The following is a 22,461-nucleotide window of genomic DNA, read 5'->3' as shown; positions in this document are numbered from 1 at the left end:
TATCTGTGGTGTTACATAGGACTGCAGGTGACATCTACTACATTATCTGTACTCAGAGAGGTATCACTGTGTTATCTGTGGTGTTACATAGGACTGCAGGTGACATCTACTACTTTATCTGTATTCAGAGAGATATCACTGTGTTATCTGTGGTGTTACATAGGACTGCAGGTGACATCTACTACATTATCTGTACTGAGAGAGTTATCACTGTGTTATCTGTGGTGTTACATAGGACTGCAGGTGACTTCTACTACATTGTCACTGTGTTACATAGGACTGCAGGTGACCTCTACTACATTGTCACTGTGTTACATAGGACTGCAGGTGACCTCTACTACATTGTCACTGTGTTACATAGGACTGCAGGTGACCTCTACTACATTGTCACTGTGTTGCATAGGACTGCAGGTGACCTCTACTACATTGTCACTGTGTTGCATAGGACTGCATGTCTTCTCATGCCTCCCTCTTCCAGGCTCTCCTCCTCCTCATCATGGCGCTCAGCGTTGCCTCCCAGTTCTTCTCCCAGGATGATTCGGCCTCAGATGTCGTCTCCACCTCGGAGAAGGTAGCGTTGTACCCGAGGGGGGGCGGGGGGGGTGGGGGGGTGGGGTGGTGGGGTGGTTGTACCCGGGGGGGTTGTGGTTGTCCCTGGTTGGGGGTCTTCTCACTCTCCATGTCTCCTGTGCAGGTGGTGGAGTTGCTGAACATGGCGGCCCTCGCCACCAACGATTCCAAGATCACCATGCTGAAGCAGGTGGGTGCGCCCTCGCCCCTGTGCTGCTGCTCCACACCACTCGTCTGCAGAGCTGACACTTGTTTCATTTCTCTTCAGGTCCAAGAGCTGATCATAAACAAGGACCCCACGCTGCTGGACAACTTCCTGGATGTGAGTGGCGGTGTAGCGGAGGGCGGGGGCGGTGTAGCGGGGGGCGGTGTGGCGGGGGCGGTGTGGCGGGGGCGGTGTAGCGGGGGGGCGGTGTAGTGGAGGGCGGGGGCGGTGTAGTGGAGGGCGGGGGCGGTGTAGTGGAGGGCGGGGGCGGTGTAGTGGAGGGCGGGGGCGGTGTAGTGGAGGGCGGGGGCGGTGTAGCGGGGGGCGGTGTAGCGGGGGCGGGGGCGGTGTAGCGGAGGGCGGTGTAGCGGAGGGCGGTGTAGTGGAGGGCGGGGGCGGTGTAGCGGGGGGCGGTGTAGCGGGGGGCGGTGTAGCGGGGGGCGGTGTAGCGGGGGGGCGGGGGCGGTGTAGCGGAGGGCGGTGTAGCTGGGGGCGGTGTAGCGGGGGGCGGTGTAGCGGAGGGTGGGGGCGGTGTAGCGGTGTAGCGGAGGGCGGTGTAGCGGAGGGCGGGGGGCGGTGTAGCGGGGGGCGGTGTAGCGGAGGGGGGGGGGGCGGTGTAGCGGAGGGCGGGGGGCGGTGTAGCGGAGGGCGGTGTAGCGGAGGGCGGGGGGCGGTGTAGCGGGGGGCGGTGTAGCGGGGGCGGTGTAGCGGAGGGCGGGGGGCGGGGTAGCGGAGGGCGGGGGCGGGGGCGGTGTAGCGGGGGCGGTGTAGCGGAGGGCGGGGGCGGTGTAGCGGAGGGCGGTGTAGCGGAGGGCGGTGTAGCGGAGGGCGGTGTAGCGGGGGGGCGGTGTAGCGGAGGGCGGTGTAGCGGAGGGCGGAGTAGCTGGGGGCGGAGTAGCTGGGGGCGGAGTAGCGGGGGGCGGTGTAGCGGGGGGCGGTGTAGCGGAGGGCGGGGGCGGTGTAGCGGAGGGCGGGGGCGGTGTAGCGGAGGGCGGGGGCGGAGGGCGGTGTAGCGGAGGGCGGAGGGCGGTGTAGCGGAGGGCGGAGGGCGGTGTAGCGGAGGGCGGGGGCTGTGTAGCGGAGGGCGGTGTAGCGGAGGGCGGGGGCGGTGTAGCGGAGGGCGGGGGCGGTGTAGCGGGGGGCGGTGTAGCGGGGGGGCGGTGTAGCGGAGGGCGGGGGCGGTGTAGCGGAGGGCGGGGGCGGTGTAGCGGAGGGCGGTGTAGCGGAGGGCGGTGTAGCGGAGGGCGGTGTAGCGGAGGGCGGGGGCGGTGTAGCGGAGGGCGGGGGCGGTGTAGCGGAGGGCGGGGGCGGTGTAGCGGAGGGCGGGGGCGGTGTAGGAGGGTGTAGCGGGGGGCGGTGTAGCGGGGGGCGGTGGAGGGCGGTGTAGCGGAGGGCGGGGGCGGTGTAGGAGGGTGTAGCGGGGGGCGGTGTAGCAGAGGGCGGTGTAGCAGAGGGCGGTGTAGGGCGGAGTAGCGGGGGGCGGTGTAGCGGAGGGCGGGGGCGGTGTAGCGGGGGGCGGTGTAGCGGAGGGCGGGGGCGGTGTAGCGGGGGGCGGTGTAGCGGGGGGCGGCGGGGGCGGTGTAGCGGAGGGCGGTGTAGCGGAGGGCGGTGTAGCGGAGGGCGGTGTAGCGGAGGGCGAGGGCGGTGTAGCGGAGGGCGAGGGCGGTGTAGCGGAGGGCGAGGGCGGTGTAGCGGAGGGCGGGGGCGGTGTAGCGGGGGCGGTGTAGCGGAGGGCGGTGTGGCGGTGTAGCGGAGGGCGGTGTGGCGGTGTAGCGGAGGGCGGTGGCGGTGTAGGGCGGTGTAGCGGGGGGCGGTGTAGCGGGGGGCGGTGTAGCGGGGGGCGGTGTAGCGGGGGGCGGTGTAGCGGGGGGCGGTGTAGCGGGGGCGGTGTAGCGGGGGGCGGTGTAGCGGGGGGCGGTGTAGCGGGGGGCGGTGTAGCGGGGGCGGTGTAGCGGGGGGCGGTGTAGCGGGGGGCGGTGTAGCGGGGGGCGGTGTAGCGGGGGGCGGTGTAGCGGGGGGCGGTGTAGCGGGGGGCGGTGTAGCGGAGGGCGGTGTAGCGGAGGGCGGTGTAGCGGAGGGCGGTGTAGCGGAGGGCGGGGGCGGTGTAGGCAGTGTAGTCGCTGACCCAGCTTCTGTCAATTGTGCAGGAGATTATCGCTTTCCAGGCCGACAAGTCTGTGGACGTTCGCAAGTTTGTGGTGAATTTCATAGAAGAAGCCTGGTGAGTGGGGGTCCGGAGATGAGGGGGGTCCTGGTGTGGGGGTCTCGGCAGTCACTTGTCTTCTCCCCCGGCAGTAAGCTGGACAGCGAGCTCCTCGTCAAGCTGATCGCCAACCTGCACATGTTACTGAAGGACGAGAACGTCAACGTGGTGAAGAAGTCCATCCTGACCATGACCCAGCTCTACAAAGTGGCCCTTCAGGTGAGTGGCGGGGGGTCCTCCCCCACGGGACCGAGTCTCCCAGCGATAAATCGGCAGTGACACCCGAGTTAGTGGGGTCAAAAAGTCCCCAAATGTCTGGAGATCCGGATGGTGCGACTTCTTATACCTTCTCTTCTTCTTCCAACCAGTGGGTGGCCCGGTCCCGTCCGACAACGGAACGTCAGGAGTCCTGCTGGGATCTGGTCGCTGAGATGGCTGCCGACATTCTCCAGCTTCTGGAGTCGGACAACGATGGCATCCGCACGCACGCGGTGAAGTTTGTGGAGAGCTTGATTGTCACCTTGTCCCCTCGTACTGCGGACAGTGAGATTCCCCGGAGGCAGGAGGGGGACATCAGCCTGGAGCAGATCCCCACCGATCACCCCTTCCTGAAGTACAGTAAGTCAGGGCCTTGTCTTCCAGAGGGATCGGTGACGCCCTTTATCTCGGTGACGCCCTTTATCTCTCCTCTGTAGACAAGCTGCGAGATGTCGGGAAGCAGGCGGTGACGGAGCTCCTGAAGTTCATGGCTCACCCGGCCATCTCCAGCATCAACCTGACGGCGGCGCTCGGCTCCTTGGCCTCCATCGCCCGTCAGAGACCCATGTTCATGGCGGAGGTGATCCAAGCCTATGAGACTCTGCATGGTGAGGGCGGTGGTCTATGTCGGCACTCCCTTCACCTGATGTCTCTTTTTCTTGGTTATCTCTCGCCTCTGATTACCTTTTTATTTATTTTTTAACCCTTGCAGCAAACTTACCTCCAACTCTTGCCAAATCTCAAGTGAGCAGCGTTCGAAAAAACCTGAAGCTGCAATTGCTTAGTGTTCTCAGACACCCGTCCTCTTGTGAATACCAAGGTCCCATCAGCACCCTTCTAATGGATCTGGGCACTGCACAGGCGGAGATCACACGCCACCTCCCCCCACCTAGGGATCTTGGGCGGAAGAGGACGAGGGAGGGCGGCGAAGGAGCTCAGAAGAAGAGCCGCACAGGTAAGGTTCATGAGCGATCTGCTGGGCAGGACACCAACGTGGCGACTGCTGGAAACGACTGGTCCCTGACCCGGGGCGGGATAGAGACACCAGCAGCATCTCATCCGTGATCCACTGACGTGTGGGAAGCTGTCGCCAAGTTTAGGCTGCCCACCCTAAGGGCAAAGCTGATAGGGTAACATTAATCCTGCCATCAGATGGCATATCCTATAGCATACCTACAAGTGAGGGGGGCTGTGTACAGTGACAGCCGTCTGGACCGTGTGCCATCCCATATAGTGTATCCTATACCTACAAGTGAGGGGTTGTGTACAGTGACAGCCGTCTGGACCGTGTGCGATCCCATATAGTGTATCCTATACCTACAAGTGAGGGGCTGTGTACAGTGACAGCCGCCTGGACCGTGTGCGATCCCATATAGTGTATCCTATACCTACAAGTGAGGGGCTGTGTACAGTGACGGCCGTCTGGACCGTGTGCGATCCCATATAGTGTATCCTATACCTACAAGTGAGGGGCTGTGTACAGTGACGGCCGTCTGGACCGTGTGCGATCCCATATAGTGTATCCTATACCTACAAGTGAGGGGCTGTGTACAGTGACAGCCGTCTGGACCGTGTGCGATCCCATATAGTGTATCCTATACCTACAAGTGAGGGGCTGTGTACAGTGACAGCCGTCTGGACCGTGTGCGATCCCATATAGTGTATCCTATATCTACAAGTGAGGGGCTGTGTACAGTGACAGCCGTCTGGACCGTGTGCGATCCCATATAGTGTATCCTATATCTACAAGTGAGGGGCTGTGTACAGTGACAGCCGTCTGGACCGTGTGCGATCCCATATAGTGTATCCTATACCTACAAGTGAGGGGCTGTGTACAGTGACAGCCGTCTGGACCGTGTGCGATCCCATATAGTGTATCCTATAGCATACCAGCAAGTGAGGGGCTGTGTACAGTAACAGCCGTCTGGACCGTGTGCGATCCCATTTAGTGTATCCTATAGCATACCAGCAAGTGAGGGGCTGTGTACAGTAACAGCCGTCTGGACCGTGTGCGATCCCATATAGTGTATCCTATACCTACAAGTGAGGGGCTGTGTACAGTAACAGCCGTCTGGACCGTGTGCTATCCCATATAGTGTATCCTATACCTACAAGTGAGGGGCTGTGTACAGTAACAGCCGTCTGGACCGTGTGCGATCCCATATAGTGTATCCTATACCTACAAGTGAGGGGCTGTGTACAGTAACAGCCGTCTGGACCGTGTGCTATCCCATATAGTGTATCCTATACCTACAAGTGAGGGGCTGTGTACAGTAACAGCCGTCTGGACCGTGTGCGATCCCATATAGTGTATCCTATACCTACAAGTGAGGGGCTGTGTACAGTGACGGCCGTCTGGACCGTGTGCGATCCCATATAGTGTATCCTATACCTACAAGTGAGGGGCTGTGTACAGTGACGGCCGCCTGGACCGTGTGCGATCCCATATAGTGTATCCTATACCTACAAGTGAGGGGCTGTGTACAGTGACGGCCGTCTGGACCGTGTGCGATCCCATATAGTGTATCCTATACCTACAAGTGAGGGGCTGTGTACAGTGACGGCCGTCTGGACCGTGTGCGATCCCATATAGTGTATCCTATACCTACAAGTGAGGGGCTGTGTACAGTAACAGCCGTCTGGACCGTGTGCGATCCCATATAGTGTATCCTATAGCATACCAGCAAGTGAGGGGCTGTGTACAGTGACAGCCGTCTGGACCGTGTGCGATCCCATATAGTGTATCCTATACCTACAAGTGAGGGGCTGTGTACAGTAACAGCCGTCTGGACCGTGTGCGATGCCATATAGTGTATCCTATACCTACAAGTGAGGGGCTGTGTACAGTGACGGCCGTCTGGACCGTGTGCGATTCCATATAGTGTATCCTATACCTACAAGTGAGGGGCTGTGTACAGTGACAGCCGTCTGGACCGTGTGCTATCCCATATAGTGTATCCTATACCTACAAGTGAGGGGCTGTGTACAGTGACAGCCGTCTGGACCGTGTGCGATCCCATATAGTGTATCCTATACCTACAAGTGAGGGGCTGTGTACAGTGACAGCCGTCTGGACCGTGTGCGATCCCATATAGTGTATCCTATACCTACAAGTGAGGGGCTGTGTACAGTGACAGCCGTCTGGACCGTGTGCGATCCCATATAGTGTATCCTATACCTACAAGTGAGGGGCTGTGTACAGTGACAGCCGTCTGGACCGTGTGCGATCCCATATAGTGTATCCTATACCTACAAGTGAGGGGCTGTGTACAGTGACAGCCGTCTGGACCGTGTGCGATCCCATATAGTGTATCCTATACCTACAAGTGAGGGGCTGTGTACAGTGACAGCCGTCTGGACCGTGTGCGATCCCATATAGTGTATCCTATACCTACAAGTGAGGGGCTGTGTACAGTGACGGCCGTCTGGACCGTGTGCGATCCCATATAGTGTATCCTATACCTACAAGTGAGGGGCTGTGTACAGTGACGGCCGTCTGGACCGTGTGCGATCCCATATAGTGTATCCTATACCTACAAGTGAGGGGCTGTGTACAGTGACGGCCGTCTGGACCGTGTGCGATCCCATATAGTGTATCCTATACCTACAAGTGAGGGGCTGTGTACAGTGACGGCCGTCTGGACCGTGTGCGATCCCATATAGTGTATCCTATACCTACAAGTGAGGGGCTGTGTACAGTGACGGCCGTCTGGACCGTGTGCGATCCCATATAGTGTATCCTATACCTACAAGTGAGGGGCTGTGTACAGTAACAGCCGTCTGGACCGTGTGCGATCCCATATAGTGTATCCTATACCTACAAGTGAGGGGCTGTGTACAGTGACGGCCGTCTGGACCGTGTGCGATCCCATATAGTGTATCCTATACCTACAAGTGAGGGGCTGTGTACAGTGACGGCCGTCTGGACCGTGTGCGATCCCATATAGTGTATCCTATACCTACAAGTGAGGGGCTGTGTACAGTGACAGCCGTCTGGACCGTGTGCGATCCCATATAGTGTATCCTATACCTACAAGTGAGGGGCTGTGTACAGTAACAGCCGTCTGGACCGTGTGCGATCCCATATAGTGTATCCTATACCTACAAGTGAGGGGCTGTGTACAGTAACAGCCGTCTGGACCGTGTGCGATCCCATATAGTGTATCCTATAGCATACCAGCAAGTGAGGGGCTGTGTACAGTAACAGCCGTCTGGACCGTGTGCGATCCCATATAGTGTATCCTATACCTACAAGTGAGGGGCTGTGTACAGTGACGGCCGTCTGGACCGTGTGCTATCCCATATAGTGTATCCTATACCTACAAGTGAGGGGCTGTGTACAGTGACAGCCGTCTGGACCGTGTGCGATCCCATATAGTGTATCCTATACCTACAAGTGAGGGGCTGTGTACAGTGACGGCCGTCTGGACCGTGTGCGATCCCATATAGTGTATCCTATAGCATACCTACAAGTAAGGGGTTGTGTACAGTGACAGCCGTCTGGACCGTGTGCGATCCCATATAGTGTATCCTATACCTACAAGTGAGGGGCTGTGTACAGTAACAGCCGTCTGGACCGTGTGCTATCCCATATAGTGTATCCTATACCTACAAGTGAGGGGCTGTGTACAGTGACGGCCGTCTGGACCGTGTGCGATCCCATATAGTGTATCCTATACCTACAAGTGAGGGGCTGTGTACAGTGACGGCCGTCTCAATTGATCTCAATAGAAAACAAGCAATAGTAAAGTTTACCTTTTAACAATTGGCAGTGAATTTTAAAAATTAATTCCTGTACGAGCCGACTCTCTGGGCGTCTGATATTGTTTGTATGAATTGTTGTTTGGAAGGATTTTTTCCATAAGATAATGAAAATTCTACCTCATTACATTAATTATTTTATTTTTACGTCTTCTGGGTTAAATTTGCATTGTTAGGGTTGTAATAGGCTTTAGGCTGGATTCACACCTCAGCGGTTTACAGCGCGTACGAACGCGCTGTAAAACGCTACCTACGGCCCAAGAAGTACAGGAGCTTCTTTGGGGCGTTCCCGTACGTACATAGACTTCCGGGAACGCGCAACAATGGGCGTTTGCTAGTTTCGGAGCCGCGTATGTGAGACGCCCGATAAAAGTGCGCATACAGAGCGCAACAAGGTACGCTCATGTGTGAACCCAGCGTCACTATAATACTGCCTCCTATGTACAAGGATATAACTACTATAATACTGCTCCTATGTACAAGAATATAACTACTATAATACTGCTCCTATGTACAAGGATATAACTACTATAATACTGCCTCCTATGTACAAGGATATAACTACTATAATACTGCCTTCTATGTACAAGAATATAACTACTATAATACTGCCTCCTATGTACAAGAATATAACTACTATAATACTGCTCCTATGTACAAGAATATAACTACTATAATACTGCTCCTATGTACAAGGATATAACTACTATAATACTGCCTCCTATGTACAAGGATATAACTACTATAATACTGCCTTCTATGTACAAGAATATAACTACTATAATACTGCCTCCTATGTACAAGAATATAACTACTATAATACTGCCTCCTATGTATAAGAATATAACTACTATAATACTGCTCCTATGTACAAGAATATAACTACTATAATACTGCTCCTATGTACAAGAATATAACTACTATAATACTGCTCCTATGTACAAGAATATAACTGCTATAATACTGCTCCTATGTACAGGAATATAACTGCTATAATACTGCCTCCTATGTACAAGAATATAACTACTATAATACTGCTCCTATGTACAAGAATATAACTACTATAATACTGCCTCCTATGTACAAGAATATAAATACTATAATACTGCCTCCTATGTACAAGAATATAACTACTATAATACTGCTCCTATGTACAAGAATATAACTACTATAATACTGCTCCTATGTACAAGAATATGACTACTATAATACTGCTCCTATGTACAAGAATATAACTACTATAATACTGCTCCTATATACAAGAATATAACTACTATAATACTGCCTCCTATGTACAGGAATATAACTACTATAATACTGCTTCTATGTACAGGAATATAACTACTATAATACTGCTCCTATGTACAAGAATATAACTACTATAATACTGCTCCTATGTACAGGAATATAACTACTATAATACTGCCTGCGATGTACAGGAATATAACTACTATAATACTGCCTGCGATGTACAGGAATATAACTACTATAATACTGCCTGCGATGTACAGGAATATAACTACTATAATACTGCTCCTATGTACAAGAATATGACTACTATAATACTGCTCCTATGTACAAGAATATAACTACTATAATACTGCTCCTATGTACAGGAATATAACTACTATAATACTGCCTGCGATGTACAGGAATATATCTACTATAATACTGCTCCTATGTACAAGAATATAACTACTATAATACTGCTCCTATGTACAAGAATATAACTACTATAATACTGCTCCTATGTACAAGAATATAACTGCTATAATACTACCTCCTATGTACAAGAATATAACTACTATAATACTTCTCCTATGTACAAGAATACAACTACTATAATACTGCTCCTATGTACAAGAATATAACTACTATAATACTGCTCCTATGTACAAGAATATAACTACTATAATACTGCTCCTATGTACAAGAATATGACTACTATAATACTGCTCCTATGTACAAGAATATAACTACTATAATACTGCTCCTATATACAAGAATATAACTACTATAATACTGCCTCCTATGTACAGGAATATAACTACTATAATACTGCTTCTATGTACAGGAATATAACTACTATAATACTGCTCCTATGTACAAGAATATAACTACTATAATACTGCTCCTATGTACAGGAATATAACTACTATAATACTGCCTGCGATGTACAGGAATATAACTACTATAATACTGCCTGCGATGTACAGGAATATAACTACTATAATACTGCCTCCTATGTACAGGAATATAACTACTATAATACTGCCTGCGATGTACAGGAATATAACTACTATAATACTGCTCCTATGTACAAGAATATGACTACTATAATACTGCTCCTATGTACAAGAATATAACTACTATAATACTGCTCCTATGTACAGGAATATAACTACTATAATACTGCCTGCGATGTACAGGAATATAACTACTATAATACTGCCTGCGATGTACAGGAATATAACTACTATAATACTGCCTGCGATGTACAGGAATATAACTACTATAATACTGCCTGCGATGTACAGGAATATAACTACTATAATACTGCCTGCGATGTACAGGAATATAACTGCTATAATACTGCCTGCGATGTACAGGAATATAACTACTATAATACTGCCTGCGATGTACAAGAATATGACTACTATAATACTGCTCCTATGTACAAGAATATAACTACTATAATACTGCTCCTATATACAAGAATATAACTACTATAATACTGCCTCCTATGTACAGGAATATAACTACTATAATACTGCTTCTATGTACAGGAATATAACTACTATAATACTGCTCCTATGTACAAGAATATAACTACTATAATACTGCTCCTATGTACAGGAATATAACTACTATAATACTGCCTGCGATGTACAGGAATATAACTACTATAATACTGCCTGCGATGTACAGGAATATAACTACTATAATACTGCCTGCGATGTACAGGAATATAACTACTATAATACTGCTCCTATGTACAAGAATATGACTACTATAATACTGCTCCTATGTACAAGAATATAACTACTATAATACTGCTCCTATGTACAGGAATATAACTACTATAATACTGCCTGCGATGTACAGGAATATATCTACTATAATACTGCTCCTATGTACAAGAATATAACTACTATAATACTGCTCCTATGTACAAGAATATAACTACTATAATACTGCTCCTATGTACAAGAATATAACTGCTATAATACTACCTCCTATGTACAAGAATATAACTACTATAATACTTCTCCTATGTACAAGAATACAACTACTATAATACTGCTCCTATGTACAAGAATATAACTACTATAATACTGCTCCTATGTACAAGAATATAACTACTATAATACTGCTCCTATGTACAAGAATATGACTACTATAATACTGCTCCTATGTACAAGAATATAACTACTATAATACTGCTCCTATATACAAGAATATAACTACTATAATACTGCCTCCTATGTACAGGAATATAACTACTATAATACTGCTTCTATGTACAGGAATATAACTACTATAATACTGCTCCTATGTACAAGAATATAACTACTATAATACTGCTCCTATGTACAGGAATATAACTACTATAATACTGCCTGCGATGTACAGGAATATAACTACTATAATACTGCCTGCGATGTACAGGAATATAACTACTATAATACTGCCTCCTATGTACAGGAATATAACTACTATAATACTGCCTGCGATGTACAGGAATATAACTACTATAATACTGCTCCTATGTACAAGAATATGACTACTATAATACTGCTCCTATGTACAAGAATATAACTACTATAATACTGCTCCTATGTACAGGAATATAACTACTATAATACTGCCTGCGATGTACAGGAATATAACTACTATAATACTGCCTGCGATGTACAGGAATATAACTACTATAATACTGCCTGCGATGTACAGGAATATAACTACTATAATACTGCCTGCGATGTACAGGAATATAACTACTATAATACTGCCTGCGATGTACAGGAATATAACTGCTATAATACTGCCTGCGATGTACAGGAATATAACTGCTATACTAGGTCTCCTCCTATTACTATTTGGTGATGAGCTTCTTGCCAACGTTCGGCTGGTACTTACCCGTAAGCTGCTGTTTTGGAGCGGAGTACTTACCCCATCAGATGTGAACATACCGCTCTCTTGCAGATGCATCGTTGGCTGATGATGACGATGACAAGGACGCCATTTCCACCGCTACCTTACCGCCTGCGGCCCCGAGCTCCCTGTCTGCTACGGACATCACTGCGGAGTTTCTTCAGCCGCTGCTCGCTCCAGAAAGCGTGGCCAACCTGGTGAGTGAGGCGCTGGTCTTCTTCTTCTGCGGAGGTCTCTCTGGTGCCTCATGGTCCGTCTTGTCTTTAGGTCCTGATCAGCATGGTCTACCTGCCGGACACCATGCCGGCCTCCTTTCAGTCCACCTACACTCCAGTGGAGTCTGCAGGAACAGACGCTCAGATCCGCCATCTTGCCCGTCTCATGGCCACGCAGATGACTGCAGCCGGGATCGGACCTGGTAATCTGGATTAGGGTTACAGTCGATGATGGCCTGATGTGGCGGGAGCTCCATTCACACCTCCGCACCCGCAATACCCCCGCCCGGCCCCCCCCCCCCACACTACTGCCTATAGTCCGCAATTGCAGACAAGAATAGGACATTTTCTCTTTTTTGGCGGAGCCGCGGCCTGGAAGTTCGAGGCCACGCTCCGGAAATGTGGATAGCACATAATGTCCTCTCCTTGAGACTGGGTCCGCTCCTGTCCCCGATATAGCGGAGGTGTGAATGGACTCCACTGCCGGCTGCTCGCCATCGCTCTCGGACCTCAGACTTCTTCTTCTTCTTCTTCTCTTATTCTGCAGGTGCTGAGAAGGTGACGGAAGCTCCGGTGGAAGTGGTGGAGGAGGAAAGCGCCAAGCCAGAGGGGCTCGTCATCAGGAGAAGGGTCTCCTCCCTGCCCACCCAGGGCCAGGCCATCTCTGTGGTGGGCTCCCAGGCCAAGGATACAAAGGATGAAGATTTAGGGGCCCCACTTGCCAAAAAAAGACCTGAGCCTATCCTGCCGGTGCCCCAGCTGAGGTGAGCGGACGCCGGAGAGGACTTCGCGCCTCGTCTTCCCTCTAACAGCTTTGCTTCCGTTCCTCTCAGGGCGTCTGGAGCCGGAGGCCGTAAGAAGATCTTCAGACTGAAGGAAGTGATGGAGCCACTGAGCGATCCTCAGATCCGGAACCTGAAGCTGGCAGCTGTGCTGAGGATCCTGCAGGCGGAGCGCAGCGTGGGGGGCAGCGGGGCAGCTCAGGTACCGCCACCGTTATAGTCCGTGCAGTCCCCACATGCTTCACCATGCAGCTCCGTGGCAGGAACCACAGGCCCCGTTATAGTCCGTGCAGTCCCCACATGCTTCACCATGCAGATCCGTGGCAGGAACCACAGGCCCCGTTATAGTCCGTGCAGTCCCCACATGCTTCACCATGCAGCTCCGTGGCAGGAACCCCGGGCCCCGTTATAGTCCGTGCAGTCCCCACATGCTTCACCATGCAGCTCCGTGGCAGGAACCCCGGGCCCCGTTATAGTCCGTGCAGTCCCCACATGCTTCACCATGCAGCTCCGTGGCAGGAACCCCGGGCCCCGTTATAGTCCGTGCAGTCCCCACATGCTTCACCATGCAGCTCCGTGGCAGGAACCCCGGGCCCCGTTATAGTCCGTGCAGTCCCCACATGCTTCACCATGCAGCTCCGTGGCAGGAACCACAGGCCCCGTTATAGTCCGTGCAGTCCCCACATGCTTCACCATGCAGCTCCGTGGCAGGAACCCCGGGCCCCGTTATAGTCCGTGCAGTCCCCACATGCTTCACCATGCAGCTCCGTGGCAGGAACCCCGGGCCCCGTTATAGTCCGTGCAGTCCCCACATGCTTCACCATGCAGCTCCGTGGCAGGAACCCCGGGCCCCGTTATAGTCCGTGCAGTCCCCACATGCTTCACCATGCAGCTCCGTGGCAGGAACCCCGGGCCCCGTTATAGTCCGTGCAGTTTTCAGCCTCATTAAAGGGCTTCTGTCGCTGACATTACAGATGTGAGGCTGTTACCGGAATGTAACTCTGCGTTTCTTTTTTTTACGTATGTTTTACGTATGCCCCCGTTTACGTGTAATTTTTACTTTTATTATATGCAAATGAGCCTCTAGGAGCGGGGCGCCCGGCTGCCAGCAGGAGAACCAACGCTGGCCTGGCCCTGTCAATCAAGACAGAAGGGCGTGGAATGAGGTGGGCGAACAGAGCCCCTAGGAAGCAGGTGCACCCCCCCCCCCCCCCCGCTGCTCCTAGAGGCTTAAAATTACACGAAAACGGGGGCATACGTAAATAAAAGAAACGCAGAGTTACATTCCGGTAACAGCCTCACATCTGTAATGTCAGCGACAGAAACCCTTTAACTTATGGTGTGACACGCCCCATCACATCACAGGGTGTATTACTGTGGTGGGGGACACCTCAGCGTGTATAACTGGGGGCACGCCCCATCACATCACAGGGTGTATTACTGGGGTGGGGGACACCTCAGCGTGTATAACTGGGGGCACGCCCCATCACATCACAGGGTGTATTACTGGGGTGGGGGACACCTCAGCGTGTATAACTGGGGGCAAGCCCCATCACATCACAGGGTGTATTACTGTGGTGGGGGACACCTCAGCGTGTATAACTGGGGGCACGCCCCATCACATCACAGGGTGTATTACTGGGGTGGGGGACACCTCAGTGTGTATAACTGGGGGCACGCCCCATCACATCACAGGGTGTATTACTGGGGTGGGGGACACCTCAGTGTGTATAACTGGGGGCACGCCCCATCACATCAGTGTGTATCACTGATTGGAGGAAGTGTAAAGTGCAGATCGCGGGGTGTGGGGGTGAATGGTGGCTTCCTCCCCTCTCACTGGGTCGGGGTTGCTGGCCGTCGGCGACATCCTGATCATAATCCCAGAAATATTTCAAGAGGGGCCCGGGCTCGTATACGGAATAAGTGCACCGGTACCGGTCAGACACCGCAGACCGCGGGCAGGAGGTATTCGGCAAATACTTTATCAGAATTGTTCCTCTCGGGACAGAAACATTTCCCTTACGCCCTTGAGAGACCGGCTCCATCCAGGACAGGAAACGGGGACTTTGGTGGAGAGCAGTTAAGGAGGGCTTCCTCCCCTACTCCTCCAGTCTTCTGTGTCCTGTCCTATGGATAAGACGTTCTGTGGAGAGCAGTTAAGGAGGGCTTCCTCCCCTACTCCTCCAGTCTTCTGCTTCCTGTCCTATGGATAGGACGTTCTGTGGAGAGCAGTTAAGGAGGGCTTCCTCCCCTACTCCTCCAGTCTTCTGTGTCCTGTCCTATGGATAGGACGTTCTGCGGAGAGCAGTTAAGGAGGGCTTCCTCCCCTACTCCTCCAGTCTTCTGTGTCCTGTCCTATGGATAGGACGTTCTGCGGAGAGCAGTTAAGGAGGGCTTCCTCCCCTACTCCACCAGTCTCCTGTGTCCTGTCCTATGGATAGGACGTTCTGCGGAGAGCAGTTAAGGAGGGCTTCCTCCCCTACTCCTCCAGTCTTCTGCTTCCTGTCCTATGGATAGGACGTTCTGTGGAGAGCAGTTAAGGAGGGCTTCCTCCCCTACTCCACCAGTCTTCTGCTTCCTGTCCTATGGATAGGACGTTCTGTGGAGAGCAGTTAAGGAGGGCTTCCTCCCCTACTCCACCAGTCTCCTGTGTCCTGTCCTATGGATAGGACGTTCTGCGGAGAGCAGTTAAGGAGGCCTTCCTCCCCTACTCCACCAGTCTCCTGTGTCCTGTCCTATGGATAGGACGTTCTGCGGAGAGCAGTTAAGGAGGGCTTCCTCCCCTACTCCACCAGTCTTCTGTGTCCTGTCCTATGGATAGGACGTTCTGCGGAGAGCAGTTAAGGAGGGCTTCCTCCCCTACTCCTCCAGTCTTTTGTGTCCTGTCCTATGGATAGGACGTTCTGCGGAGAGCAGTTAAGGAGGGCTTCCTCCCCTACTCCACCAGTCTTTTGTGTCCTGTCCTATGGATAGGACGTTCTGCGGAGAGCAGTTAAGGAGGGCTTCCTCCCCTACTCCACCAGTCTTCTGTGTCCTGTCCTATGGATAGGACGTTCTGCGGAGAGCAGTTAAGGAGGGCTTCCTCCCCTACTCCTCCAGTCTTCTGTGTCCTGTCCTATGGATAGGACGTTCTGCGGAGAGCAGTTAAGGAGGGCTTCCTCCCCTACTCCACCAGTCTCCTGTGTCCTGTCCTATGGATAGGACGTTCTGCGGAGAGCAGTTAAGGAGGGCTTCCTCCCCTACTCCTCCAGTCTTCTGTGTCCTGTCTTATGGATAGGACGTTCTGCGGAGAGCAGTTAAGGAGGGCTTCCTCCCCTACTCCTCCAGTCTTTTGTGTCCTGTCCTATGGATAGGACGTTCTGCGGAGAGCAGTTAAGGAGGGCTTCCTCCCCTACTCCACCAGTCTTTTGTGTCCTGTCCTATGGATAGGACGTTCTGCGGAGAGCTGGTTCAGGCGGCAGGAGCCCGGCAGGCACTTTATTATAGTGGGTCCCTGGTGCGGCATATGTCTCCTTCTGGCCTTCTAAGCCTGGGAGTCCTCCTTCTGGGTCCTGGATAGTTTATTGGGCCGGTGTTCCTGGGCAGTCCTAGCATAACCGAGAGGGGATGCTGACACGCCGGATCCTCCTGGCGGTGTTCAGGAGGTCCGGGGCCTCTTCTCTGCCCTCCTCCCTGTCTCGAAGCTTACAGAGGCAGACTGACAGGGTTTGAGTTATTCGCGTGCCCTGTGCGCGAACTGGAAGTTGTAAGATGCATGTAACATCCGGTACTTGGAACACACGCGGAGTGCGTTCCGGAAGTAGAAGGAAGCTCCTACTGAGGACCCGACCCTTGGGTATTTAAACCCTCAGGAGCCCAGCCAGACTACGATCTTCAGAGGATCTCTGATGGTAAACTCTCGATCCCTGTCCACTATCATGGATGATGAGAGTACCCAGCGCGCTGATATCTAGGAGAATCACGATGCAAGACTGGTATTCCTGGTGGGGTAAGGGGGTCAATCCCCAACTTTTATTTTTCCACTATCAGATCTAATGGGGATTATTCTCTTTGTAGAATATCAGAGGGCCCCAGGGAATCTGCCACTAAATCCAAAGAGAGGGAAGGTGCAGTGTGCAAGAAGAGGCTCCACAGTGGTAGAAGAGGAATCCCCATCTTCAAAGGATCAAAGATATTGTTCAATCTGAAGTTTCGGATTCAATGAAAATGTTTAAGAAATGCATCCCTTCCTCGGCCTCGGGCAAAGTCGCACTAGTATAATATCCAGTTCGGACTCTTCAGATGAGAACGAGCACAGAGAAATCCTGGACAATCCAAGATGAAGAAGCCACGAGCAGACCTCTATCTTCTCCTGAGGATACGGAATCCCTACTGAAAGCTATTAGAGCTTCTAGGAAAATGGATGTTCCTAGGGAACCAAATTCTGTCCAGGACAAAATGTTTGATGACCCGGGGCACAAAAGGTCAAGCGTTTTTCCTTTCAATGAAAACATAAAATATTCAACGAGAAGGGAATAAGCCTGATAAGAAATTCTTTATTTCTAAGAATGTAAAAAGAAAATTCCCTTTTGATGAGGGAGAGTCCTCCTGTTGGGATAAGCCTGCTAAACTTGACGCCCCTATCGCACAATGTCAAAAAAGGCGGCCTTACCTTTTGAGGATCTTGGTAGTTTAAAGGATCTATGGACAGACGTGCAGAGGTAGCCTTAAAAAAGCCTGGGAAGCCTCGACCCAATAATGCTACTACCTCTACTGCCAGGTCATTAGAATGATGGCACCAAGAGCTGGAGTCCCATATCCAAGGTGAAACCCCTGGGGACCAATCACTAGAAGTGTTTCCCACCATCCTTAAAGCAGTGGACTTTATTTCTGATGCTTCTGCAGATGCCTTAACGTTAAGCGCCAGGTCCGCTGCTCCATCCAGTTCTGCGAGAAGAGCTGTTTGTCTTAAAGGATGGTCGGGTGACACAGGTCCAAGGAATAAACTTTGCTCTATCCCGTGCCGGGGAGATGGTGTCTTTGGGCCTGTTTTGGACGACCTTTTCGAAAAGGCTTCTGATGACAAAGCGTTTTCCTGTTTCTAGATCTCCAGAAAACCGTTTTTTCACAGGAACCTTACAACACAGACAGAAGGCAGAATTTTTTTTACAAGAAAACAAAAATAGAAAGAATAAGGGATTCCTCTTTTAACACTTGGTCTGCTTGAAGGTCCAAGGACAGTCAGCAATGATGGCTTCTGTCCGGTGGGGGGAAGACTTTCTCTATTTCTTCGGGCATGTGAAGAGATTTTGTGGATATTAGGCATCATAAAAGACTGGTTCCGTCTAGCATTTGCTTCCCTCCCGGAAGATTAAAAATTACAAATATACTTCAAAATTCTGCAATAAACCTGGCTCTAAGACAATAAATATTTTCTCTAAGAGAATAAAGGGTCCTGGTTCCTGCTCCAGACTCGGAAAAGGGCAGGGGTTTTTATTCATCCCTTTTTCTGGTACCCAAACCGGACGGATCATTCAGGATGATCATAAATCTGAGGGACTTAAATCATTTTGTGAAATACTAAAAATTCTAAATGGAATCTGTACAGTCCACAATAAAGCATCTCTCCAAAGACTGCGTCATGGCCACCATAGACCTAAAAGACGCTTCCTATCACATTCCAATTCATACAGATTTCCAGAAATATCTGAGTGGCAGTATCCATGGAAGGTCACATTCATCAATACAAAGCGCTTCCGTTTGGAATATCCCAGGTCCCCAGACTCTACAAAAGTAATGGCAGAGGTTATGGCCCACATAAGAGAGAGACGTTCTGGTGATCCCTTATTTGGACGACCTCCTGGTGATGGTGGAATCCGGAGATCTGCTAAGGATGGCAAATAAACTGGGAGAAGTAAAATCCGATGTGTGTTTCTGGGTCTAATCCTGGATTCAGTGAACCAGTGTTGTTTTCTTCCTCAACACAAAGTATCCCAAATAAGAGAAGACGTGTGGTCCCTTGTAACCTCAAAGAATCGAACCATCAGACACGGGATGACAGTATTGGGCAGAATGACCTCCACAATACCTGCGGTCAATTGGGGCCTTTTTCACTCCAGGTCTCTTCAGTGGCGGGGATCTCGATCCCCATTAGACGCCCCACTTTCCCTGACCCCTCAGTGATTCAATCTCTAACCTGGTGGCTAGAACCTGCAAATCTGTCTCAGGGCCTACATTAGGATCCCCAGGAGCAGATATCCATCACTACAGATGCCAGTCCGTCTGGGTGGGGCGCTTATTGTCAGGGGGTATGGAGCTCGATAGTCAGGACTCCCAGAATATGAGGGAACTCAGAGCAGTCCTATTAGCGCTAAGAATTCCTACCCAAAATACAACGAAAAGGAATAAAAATCTTTTCAGACAACGCCACGGTAATTTCTTATTTAAACTGGCAAGGAGGAACCAAATCAAAAAACCTTATGTCCTTAACTGCAGACATTTTCTCCCTGGTCATTCCTTACGTTCCCTTCCTCAAAGATGTACATTTAAAGGGATTTGAGAACAAGGTGGCAGACTTTCTAAGCAGAAACCAGTTAGATCAAGGAGAATGGTGCTTAATCCAAGAAGTCTTCCACCAGATAATTCAACTTTGGGGTCCTCCTCAAATGGATCTCTTTGCGACCAGACAGAACAAAAAATACAACCTATTCTTTTCCCTAAATCTGGAAGATTCCCTGACAGGGATAGATGCATTCTCCCTTCCGTGGCCAAATCAGCTTCTGTACACCTTTTCCTCCTCGAAGACTCCTTCCGAGAGTATTACAGAAGTTGAGGCAGGAACGACGAGGCTCATTCTAATCGCCCCCTTTTGGCCGAGGAGGACTTTGGTTGAGGAAACTTTCCCTGACAGATCCCTTGATTCTTGCGGACAGGCAGGATCCATTTCAGGGTCCTGTCTTCCATCCAGAAGTGAGAAGCCTTCATCTAACAGCCTGGTGTTTGAGGGGGGAATCTTAGAACGTAGGGGCCTGTCTAAGGAAGTTATATCTACTCTTTTTTTTATCATGGAGGAAAGAAGTAACCTGTAACGGATCACCTGGCACCCCGACTGAGTACCTCCGTTTACGGATGCGCCTAGCGTTTTCCTGAGGCTTCCAAGCACTCTGGCAGACACCACAATCACCGAACCAGCATATAAATCCTCTCCCAAGCATATGAATGCTGTAGGCAGTTGAATAGGAACCATACGAATAGGTTTTCACTCCTAGCAGTCAAACTGGGACAGCATGCAATAAATCCTCCCCCAAGAATGAGACGACACTTCACCTTGAGGGTTAAAACAGGAACTCCCTTTATTTTAACACAAGCATTGATTTATACACATCTTCCAACAAGGTTACCACCCACAGGGCTCAGCAAAAACAGCCAATCATATGTATCTACAGTATTTAAACCTTCCCAGCAATTGTACACAAAATCCCCTTCCCTCTATCTGTAACGCAATAAACAAAACACAATGAGCATTGTCTGAGATGTAATTAACCAACACAATAAGCATTGTCTGAGACGCAATCCACAAAATACAATTACCAAACATAATGGACTAACTTGAACCCTGGCATGCACATATACAATTTAACCGAACACATAATAACATACATAGTATTTAAGACAGCCTGAATGCAATCTGCTACACAGTCTTAAAGGGGCATTGTTCCTAAAAGTCATAACACGTCCACGGATGGCCATTAAAGGGCCAGTAGCAGCAATATAAAATACCACATGCCCAAATATTGCATTCAAACGTACCAATTCACCAGGGGCCATAGTCAGCGGGTAGGAAGCGGGCAGCCAGGCCTCTCCAATGCCCAGTGGCGAGGCGGGTTCCGCCACATTTCTCCCCTTTCCCATTGAGACTATCCAGACTCCAGACCTCCAGGCGGTCTGGGGCTCTGATAGTCAGCCGGCCTTTCTCCAAGGGTGTAGTTGTCCCTATGGCCCCCTGCCACTTGTGCCCAGTTGTAGATCCATGACTTGGGGGGAAGGTAACCAGGGTGCCCTCTCCCCTGGTTGAACAAAGCTGTTGCTGGGGGGAAGAGGTAACAGGCTCCTCTCTCTGCGACACCCTCCCTTGTTGTAGGGGAAAACAGACTGCCTCTCCTTCCAATACATTGTCCTGTTGTTGTGGACCAGGACAGACTGTCCATATCTCCAGTGGTGCAGGTACAGAGACTACGGTCCCATCTGCACTGTTGTGGGGCTTACTGTCTCCCCTTGGTGTGCTAGGCAAACCGCTGGGGCTACTTGGGGAACAGCGGCCAGCGGTGTTCTGCACTGATGCCAGCACTTCTGCTGGGGCGAGGGGGGTACAAGCCAGCCCTGTAACAAGGGGGTCGGTGGAGCAGAGGCTAGCGGCTCTCTGCCCTGATGCCAGCTCTTCTGCTGGAGGGACTGGAGTACAGTCCTGCTGGGTAGTAAGGGGACAAGTAGGGCAGAGGCCAGCAGCGCTCTGCCCAGATGCCAGCTCTTCTGCTGGGAGGGGGCCAGAGGGGGCTAACGACTCCTCTACTGACCCCAGTACCTGGTTTGGAGTTGGCTGTGGAGGGGAGGGGTTGCTTACCTCCTCCTCCTGGTACTGCTGCTGGAGTTGGAGATCTGGGCCGGCTGCCCAGTATCTCTGTAGGGCCGGTAGAGAGATCTCGGTCCCATCTCCACCTGCCATCTGTGGGTCTTCCCAGGACCAGTCGATAAGGTCCCTCATTTCTGGGGCTGGTTGGGGAGTAGGAGGTACCGAATGCAGGTCTCCTGATGACGGGCTTAGTTGTTGGGGAGGGGGAACGAAACTCAACGCTCCCAATGGTGTACAGTCCATAAGCCCCATCAGGTTAGAGACAGGCGGTGTCACTTGATCATATAAGTCTGCATAATTCAGTTCGATCTCCCACTGCTCTGGTGGTACTTGCAGGGTATAGGGTGACTGACTGGAGCTGACCAGGTGCTGGTAATCCTGCTCCAGTTCCCATTCCTGGACAGCCAGTTCAATCAGGTCTGGCCTTAGGTCTTCGGCCATAGGGAGATCCAGCACGGCCTCTCTGTAGTCAAATATGTCCCAAAGCCGTGCCTCTGCCGCACTCCCAAATTCCGGTTCTGCAAAGGCCCCCCATAATAAGCCAGGGCCATTATAATCCTTGCCCTCGGGTTTGTCAAATTTGGCCATTCCGGGAACCCGCTGAACCGCGTACCAATGTAGCGCTTGGTATGCATCATCGAGACCCAGTTCCCTCCATGCCAGTGAATTAAGTTGCCTCACCAATTCCTCCTGGGCCTGTTCTC

At 51.2% G+C, this 22,461-nt stretch overlaps 1 protein-coding gene across 2 annotated transcripts in view; it reads left to right on the top strand.

Annotated features, from left to right (window-relative positions):
* Positions 1-22,461, top strand: part of SYMPK (symplekin) — a 49,269-nt gene that overhangs the window by 1,505 nt on the left and 25,303 nt on the right. For both annotated transcript variants that reach the window (XM_040413086.1, XM_040413085.1), the window contains exons 2-13: positions 479-571; positions 695-760; positions 839-892; positions 2,923-2,996; positions 3,071-3,197; positions 3,347-3,596; positions 3,674-3,844; positions 3,949-4,191; positions 12,204-12,349; positions 12,420-12,570; positions 12,915-13,131; positions 13,201-13,351. In XM_040413086.1, the coding sequence (XP_040269020.1) occupies positions 497-571; positions 695-760; positions 839-892; positions 2,923-2,996; positions 3,071-3,197; positions 3,347-3,596; positions 3,674-3,844; positions 3,949-4,191; positions 12,204-12,349; positions 12,420-12,570; positions 12,915-13,131; positions 13,201-13,351 (1,725 nt within the window). In that variant the 5' untranslated portion in view covers positions 479-496. The remainder of the gene's footprint in view (positions 1-478; positions 572-694; positions 761-838; positions 893-2,922; positions 2,997-3,070; positions 3,198-3,346; positions 3,597-3,673; positions 3,845-3,948; positions 4,192-12,203; positions 12,350-12,419; positions 12,571-12,914; positions 13,132-13,200; positions 13,352-22,461) is intronic.

The sequence above is a fragment of the Bufo bufo genome (genome assembly GCF_905171765.1).
Source record: "Bufo bufo chromosome 8 unlocalized genomic scaffold, aBufBuf1.1 SUPER_8_unloc_2, whole genome shotgun sequence".
Lineage (NCBI taxonomy): Eukaryota > Metazoa > Chordata > Amphibia > Anura > Bufonidae > Bufo > Bufo bufo.
This window is presented reverse-complemented; position numbering and strand designations above follow the sequence as displayed.